Source organism: Callospermophilus lateralis, chromosome 13 (genome assembly GCF_048772815.1).
Source record: "Callospermophilus lateralis isolate mCalLat2 chromosome 13, mCalLat2.hap1, whole genome shotgun sequence".
NCBI classification, from domain to species: Eukaryota; Metazoa; Chordata; class Mammalia; order Rodentia; family Sciuridae; genus Callospermophilus; species Callospermophilus lateralis.
In genome coordinates, this window is record NC_135317.1 from 107,104,101 (window position 1) to 107,112,478 (window position 8,378).

Genomic DNA, 8,378 nt, shown 5'->3' on the forward strand with positions numbered 1-8,378 from the left:
AGGAAACGATCTTTAGAACACAGTATTGAGCTAAGTTCTTTGACTTATAATGCTGTAACAATCCATAAAAGAAAAAAAGGCTAAACTAGACCTTACCAAAATTTAAAACCTTGGCTCTACAAAAGACCCTCTGATGAGAATGCAAGAGCTGGGTTGTGGCTCAGTGCCTGACATGTGTGAGGCACAGGGTTCAATCCTCAGCACTACATATAAACAAACAAACAAAGGTCCACTGACAACTAAAAAAATATTAAAATCAAGGTATTGTGTCCATCTACAATTTAAAATTAAAAAGAATGAAAAACAAGCTACAGACTGGCAGAAAATATTTGCAAACCACATATCTAACAAAGGACTAATACCTAAAATACATAAAGAAATCTCAAAACTCAACAGCTAAAAAATAATAATCCAGGAATGAAGAAACAAAGGTCCACTGAAAATTTTCACTGAAAATATACAGGTGGCAAAAAAACACATGAAAAGATATGCAACATCATTAGTCATTAGGGAAATGCATATTAAAACAAATGAGACATCACTAAACACCTAGCAAAAATTATTAAAATTTTAAAAAAGAGATAACATCAAACGATAGGATACAGAGAAACTACATTTCCCATGTAAAAATGTAGTTTTTTTGGTAAAATGCCACTGGAAAACGAGTATGGAAGCTTCTTACACTTTCCAAACAGCCCAAATTAAAATTCATGTTAGTATAAAATCTGGGCATAATTTTTTTTAAATACCAGGGATTGAACCCAGGGGTGCTTTATCGCAAAACTAAATCCCCAGCCCTTCGTTTATTTTTTGAGATAGCATCTCACTAAGTTACTGAAACCTGCAATCCTCCTGCCTCTGTCTCCTGAGTCACTGGAAATGCAGATATGCATCAGTGCATCCCCCTGTGCAAAAATATTAACAACTTATTCTTAGCCCCAAACTGGAAGAATCCAAATATTCAAAACCACACACTCAAACTCTAGACCACTACTCAACAATAAAAAAGAATAAACTATGCACACAAAAAGCTGGATGGATCTCAAGATAATTAGTCTGAATGAAAACTCCAATCTCAAAAGGTTATACACTATAACTTATAAGGTTAAATACATATACTGTCTATACAACATTCTTTTTTTCTTTTTCTTTTTTTGGAGATGGGATCTCACTATTTACCCCATGAGTACAGAATTGCGGGCTTAAGTGATCCTGCTACCTCAGCCTCCCAACTATGGGCATGCAATACCATGTGCAGCCTAAATAGTATTCTTTAGGTGACAAAAATTATAGGGATGAAGAACAAAAGCTGGATGGATCTCAAGATAATTAGTCTGAATGAAAACTGCCAGGGGTTAGCAGTGGCTGCCAGGGGTTAGCAGTGGGGAAGGAAGGATGTGGCCAAGGTTACACAAGGGTCTCAAAAAGAGTCCTTTAGATAGAACTGTTCCCTATCTCATTAGTCTATTAACTAATTAAAGTCAACATTAATCTATTAAAATTACTTAACTAAAATTAGTAGGTTAAACTGCATGGAATACACACACACACACATAAACACACAGACACACACAAATGAGTCCAAGTGACCCTGTGAAATCTAAATGAGGTTCAGTTTCCTGGTTCTTACACTATAAAAAAAGTTAACATAGGAGGTCCTGGTAGTAAAGTTTATTTATAAGTTTGTAGTATTTCTTACAATTGCACATGAACCTATCATTACCTTAAAATAAGAAGCTTTTAAATATATTTAAATCCACATCCCCCCAAAATACACTCCACAGGGAGGGAAAAGAGAAAACTCAAAGCCCAGATAGTTTCAAAGTTGGTATCTATCAAACATTTAAGGAAAAGTAGTTTAATCCTACACAAACCCTTCAGACAAAAGGGAACACATCCTAACTCATTCACGCAGCCAACATTATCCTGATAACAAAATCAGGTACAATTTTACAAGAAAACTATAAACTAGCTCAAAATTCTAACCAAAGTTGAAGTTAGCAATACAAAAAAAAAAAAAAAAAATAATGTACCATGACAAGGGAAATTCAACCCAGGAATTAAATGTTGGCTCAATATTCAAATGTAAATCATTATGCTAATATGCCATATTAACAGAATAAGTGAAAGAAAATTCAAAAACTCATTTCAGTAGAGAAAAAAACAACTTTGACAGAAGACAAGAGCCAGTTATGAAGAACTTCTTAGCAATCTAGGAATAGAAAGGAATTTCCTAAGTCTGAAAGGGCATCAACAAAAAACCTACAGCCAATTACATACTTAATAACGAGAGACAATCTTTTCCATATAAAAATCAGACATACCAGGGTACAGCAGCACACACCTATAACCCCAGCAACTGGGTAGGCTGAGGCAGGAGGATGGCAAGTTCAAGGCCAGCCTCAGCAACAGACTGAGATCTTGTCTCAAAATATGAAATAAAAATGGCTGGGGATGTAGCTCAGTGGTAGAGTGCTTTAAAAAAAAAAAAATCAATCAATAAATTGTATATTACATCCTCATTGAACAATTAGATATTGAAACTTAAAAATACCACCCAAGACAGCTTGAAATTTTTAATTTATGAAAAACTTAAAACACTGCTGATGGGCTGGGGCTGGGGCTCAGTGGTACAGCACTTGTCTCACAAGTGCAAGGCCCTGGGTTTGATCCTCAGCACCACATACATAAAAAATAAAGGTATTGTGTCCACCTACAACTACAATTTAAAAAAAAAAAAACAAAAACTTAAAACACTGCTGAAAGAATCTTAGAGGATCTAAATACACACAGACAAACCAGAATTGTAGTTTGAAAGATTCAGTGTTGTAAAGAGTAATATTCTCCCTGAAATAATGTATAGATTCAACTCAAACTTCCAAAAAAAACAGGCTGCTTATAAAATTTACATAAACCGCTTACATTTGTTCAAAAAGAAAATCATGTCTTTAAATCTCTCTCCTGTAAATACATGATTTGCTAAAAGTCACCAATTTTAATAACTTTATTTATTTATTTATTTATTTTTTAATGTGGTACTGAGGATCGAACCCAGGGCCTTGCACATGTGAGGCGAGTGCTCTACTGCTGAGCCATAACCCTAGCCCTTCTTTTTGCAGTTTTTTAAAAATATATATATGAAAATGAAAAAGGCCCAGGGGCTGGTGTTGTGGCTCAGTGGTAAAGCGCTCGCCCAGAAAGCACGTGGCACTGGGATCCTCAGCACCACATAAATGTAAAATAAAGATTCTGTGTCCACCTACAACTTAAATAAATATTAAAAAAAAAAAAAAAAGAAAAGAAAAGAAAATGGAAAAGGCACAAAACAGCCAAGACAATTTGGGGTAAGGAGGGTGGACCAAGAACAAAGTGTTACACAGTGGATTTCAAAATGAAGTACCAACAAAGACAGATATTTAGATCAATAACTTGTTGTTGAGACACTGAAACATACAGCCAACCTATTTTCAACAAAAGGAAAAGGACAAATGGTGCTGGATCAATTATACATGTGTATGTAAAGAAAGGAAACCTAACTCTTGCCTGACAGTATATGTAAAACTTTACTAAAAACTATTCATAGAACTAAATTTCAAAAGCTAAAAGAAAAAACTTCCAGGGCTAGAAACGAGGCTCAGTGGTAGTGCACTTGCCTAACATGTGCAAGGTCTCGGACACAATCCCTAGCACCATAAAACAAACAAACCAAAACTTCCAGGAAAAATGCAATATAATTTTTGTGATCTTGGATTATGTAAAGATTCTCTGGAAACGAAAGTATGAACTATAAAAGACTTTTTAATAAAATACAAGATAAATACTGAAAGAAAATGTTTTAAATTTTTTGATTAAGGACTTTTACCAAGACTACATAAAGAATTTTTACATATTAAAAAGGTGAACTTGAACACTTTTAACCAAAGTATATAGACAGGGGAAGAAAAAAAAAAAAGACACTCAATACTGTTAATCATTACAGAAAAACAAACTGAGAGTAACAAACACCTATCAGAAAGGCTAAAATAAAGAAGACTCACTACACCAAATGCTGAGGAGAAAGTAGAGTGAAAACTCTCATACACTACTGGTAGGAATTAGTATGGAACAATTATTTTGGAAAACAGTGTGGCAGCTCCTTATTAAGTGCAAAGCACTTATCGTGCAATCCAGCAATCTCACTATACATATTTACTGCAGAAATGAAAACTAAAAAGTATCCCTATCCTAGTTATTTTGTCCAAGGTGTAAACAATGTTTTGCTTTTTATATACATTCCTTATAAGCCATCAGAAGACATCAAAAAAACTTTTAAAATCTGCTTTAAATACTTAGGAACTTCACCCACCCTAACTCTGAAGTCAAAAACATTCAATCAAAATTATAAAAATTATACACCACCTAGAAAAGTTTTGCAAACCTCAAGCCGAGACTCATTAGTGGGTATTCTACTGGGTCAAGACCAACTTTTTAAGAACATGAAACAGAATAGAAAATAGAACTTACCCTATCTAGTAAGGCTAAGTTTACATCTGAAGGATCTTTTATTTTAGCTGAATCACAAGGTGCCGTGTAAATGTATTTTTATTGTATATCATGTCAAAACATTCAAAACCCTGACCTAAAACATCATTAGATCAAGTTTTACGCTACTAGAAGATTGTACCATTTTTAAGCCATTTCTTTGATTCATCCCCATGCCAGAGAAGAATGAAATCCAGAGAGGTGTTACTAATGTTGTCTACAAATGTGATGACTTCAAATATCCTCTGGTAGTCTTTACCTTAAAGAATTATGAGTATACTTTATTATGTTTGCTATATTTGACAGTCACTTTTAACTACCAAAACAACACATTTTCCACTTTCATTGGTATTCTGAGACTAAAGAATTCTACAAACTTTTCTCCAGTGACTAAACAAGGAAGCAAACATCAGAACTTACTGATCCTCCTATTATATACTGTAACTTGGCAACACATTATGAAGAAGAACCTGGTAATTCAGAATGTAGATGAATTCAGGATTCACTAGAGAGTAACCTGAAAGCAAAATTATCTATTTCAATACATAACCAACTCACAATATTCAAAGGACACAGACTTCCCAAACCCCTTACAAAAAAGGAAATTTTAACATCTATTAAAAAGTTGTCCTTGGGCTGGGGTTATGGCTCAGTGGAAGAGTGCTTGCTTGGCATGTGTGAGCCACTGGGTTCAATTCTCAGCACCACATATAAATAAATAAAAATAAAGGTTCATTTGACAACTAAATTTAAAAAAAAAAAAAAAGCTGTCCTTGGCTGCATAATCACAGTTTAAGCATTTTATATAAAACATTTTATGTTATAGTAAACAAATCCTTAACAATTATAGCCTTTTAATTTAGAACAGTTAGAGTAAAATCAACTGCAAGCAAGTATGTGCAAAAGAAAAAAAATCTGAGTAGAAATAATGCATGCATACAAATAGAGAGTTTCTTTTCTAAACCAGGTTTATCTATATAAAACTGTATATAAATGTTTATGAAATATGTATAGATAATGAGTAACTGTAACAATCACTGAATTCCAAAGGCACTGCTCCACAGCAAGTATACAGTATCTTGAGAAACTGTAAAACTTTTAAACTTAACATTGTTATCTGATTCTGGACTTTTGACAATTATTCATTAAAAAAAAAAAAAAAAAAAAAATCCTACACTGGAACTTAGATCAAGCTCATGGAGATTACAACCCCTGAACAAACTTTTGAATTCATGTAGGTCCAAAATAAGACCCCTTAGTTCAGGGGATTCTTGTGAATTTGGGAGCTATAAAGGCATACATCTTTCTCTCATAAATAACATACACAAAATTATTCATCTTCATTCCCACAACATAAAAGGCTATTTTGTGAATACTTTTTTTTTAGAGCTGGGGATGTGGCTTGTGGTAGAGCACTTGCCTAGAATGTGCAAGGCCCTCCCTGGGTTTGATCCCCAGAAGTGCAAAACAAAAATAAAGTGTTTCTATATATCTTTTGTATGGAAAGAAAAGAGATAATTAATCAACTTATGTACAATCATTTATGAAGCTTGAATACTGCTACTAGAAAGACACATGCTTTGGTGAAACAAACTGTAAATGTTAAGAAGAAAAAAATCTCTGTTTTTATCCTAAATTTTAGTTACTTAGCAGTAATTCATTATTATAAATACAAATAATGGAACTATATCAGAAATATATTCACCTTACAATACTGTAAAAAATTATAAGGTTTAGACATTGTCTTTAAAGAAAAAAAAAAAAAAACCTATCTACTTCCTAAAATCTTGGACTTAGAATTAAAAGGAAGGCTTTGTAAGAGTACTTTTAAAAAATCATAAATTTTTTCAGTCCAGCTTGGCAGCCTCTCATGTAATACCAACTGTTTGAGAGGCTGAGGCAGGAGGATCAATTTGAGGCCAGTATGGGCAACTCAGCCAGATCTTCGAAAAATTAAAAAATAGAAAAAAAAGGGCTGGTGATATAGGTCAGTGGTAGAGCACCCCGGGTTTCCAGTATTCATCCCCACAAGCCATTTTTTTTCACCATCCAACAAAAAAAGAAAGTAACTATGTGAGGTGATGGTTAATTAGCACTTTCTACTTAGAACAAATGCACAAAGTCCTGTACAAAGATATTAGGTGCACTGCCGTTAGTAGCAGTGAACATCGGATAAAGCAAGACATTGGAGTCCGCTTCAGTATTTCAGTTTGTTAAAAATTACGTAATAATTTTTTAGAAGAGTGGATCAATCTTAATGGTCCTGGAAGGATGTCCAAGACGTGGTGTAGAAAAAGCAGGTGTCTTTTATTCAGGCCAAACACGCATATACGGCATATGTGCTGGTTAAGAATTCAAACAAAGCTAGACAAGGTGGTGCTGGCTGGCCAGCAATCCACTCGGGAGGCTGAACCAGGAGGATCACAAGTTCGAGGACAGCCTCAACAACTCTGTGAGACCTCAAAATCTAAAAAAATAAAATGGGCGGGTAGTGGCTCAGTGGTACAGCGCCTCTGGGTTCAACCCCTACCAAAAGGGAGAGGGGGTTAAAAAGAACTCAGAAAAAGTTCTGGACTCAGGAAACAAAACAGGACTCCCTCCAGGGCGGGAGCGAGTTGGCAGGGAAGGAGCACGGGGTTTCGCTCCCAGGGGCGACTCCAGGGAGAGAAGGAAAAGCAATGCAAAAGTTACCTAACTCCGGCCAGGCCACCCACCAGCCGGGCCGTTGGTCCCCGGGGTGCCATTTTCCTCCCTTGCCCAGGGAGGTCGCGGGCGCACCGCGGCACCGGCAGGACGGCGCTCCGGAACCGGCCAGAGCGCCCGCCCGAGCCGGCGCCGGGCCGTTCAGGAGGCTCGCCCGGCGCCCCGGGGTGGAGGCGGGACGTGAAACCTGACCCCGGGCGGCGGCGGCGGCGGGGGCGCTCCGGGGCCGCGGGCGCCCGGGCCGGTCGGTTGGCCGGGGCGCCGACTTGCGCCGAGGGCCCGCCCGCGCCGCCCGGCTCTCCGCGGCGCGCTCAGCGCACGGGGCGCCCCGGCCGCGGGGCTCGGCAGCGACCCCGGCCCGGCGGCCCGACCCCGCCCGGCCCCGCTCACCCAGGTAGCGGCTCCGCAGCCGGGACGGGTCCTCCAGCCCCAGCGACCTCCTCCGCACGTCCCACAACAGGTGCGGGCAGGAGCCGCCCCGCGACATGGCTCCGCCGGGGCCGCGGAGCTGGGGGCACCGCCGCGGGGGAGGGGCGGCGGGACGCGGCGCGCGGCTCGGCTCCCGCGCCGCTCCGGCACCGTCCTCCGCTCCGGCACCGTCCGTCGCCGGCCTCGCGCTCAGCGACTCAGACGGCCGCGGCGCCTTCGTGCCCGGAGCCCGGCCGCGCCCGGGCCGGAGCTCGCCTCATACTCTCCTGCTCAGACTACCCAGAACATCCAGAGCCCGGCGACAGTCCCCTCCCTGCCCCCTCCCGCCGGAGGAGGAGGCGGAGGCGGAGGCGGTCGCGGCTCCTCCCTCCCTCGAATCGGGACACCGCCCCTCCTCGCCTTTCTCGCGAGATGACGCCCCCCCCCCCCGCGGGGCTGGCAGCCAGCGTTCGTGACGGCGGCCCTCACCCGAGGAAAATGAACTCAGGCCGCTCTAGCCAGATGGAAGAGGAGTAGAGAAAGAAACTGCCTGAAGTCTGTAATCTCTCGCCCACGCTTCTCGATCCAAAGGAAGCAAGAGCGTTGTGCGGTGTCATCTTTAGTGCGGGCACGGAAAGCCCGAAAAGCCCATATTAACTGCGGGCCTCGTTCCTGAAAGCGAAGGGGCAGTGCAGCTAGACGAGCTTCACTTTCCCTTCTCCATCATGGCCGCGCGGACAGGAAGG

At 40.2% G+C, this 8,378-nt stretch overlaps 1 protein-coding gene across 5 annotated transcripts in view; it reads right to left on the bottom strand.

Annotated features, from left to right (window-relative positions):
• Dcaf6 (DDB1 and CUL4 associated factor 6) overlaps nt 1-7,961 on the bottom strand; it is a 110,154-nt gene extending 102,193 nt beyond the window's left edge. For 2 of the 5 annotated variants that reach the window (XM_076873003.2, XM_076873000.2), the window contains exon 1: nt 7,615-7,961. In XM_076873003.2, coding sequence (XP_076729118.1) covers nt 7,615-7,711 — 97 coding nt within the window. In that variant the 5' untranslated portion in view covers nt 7,712-7,961. The remainder of the gene's footprint in view (nt 1-7,614) is intronic. The other 3 variants (XM_076873002.2, XM_076873001.2, XM_076873005.2) reach the window with 2 other exon arrangements.
• Nucleotides 7,962-8,378: the final 417 nt, after the last annotated feature.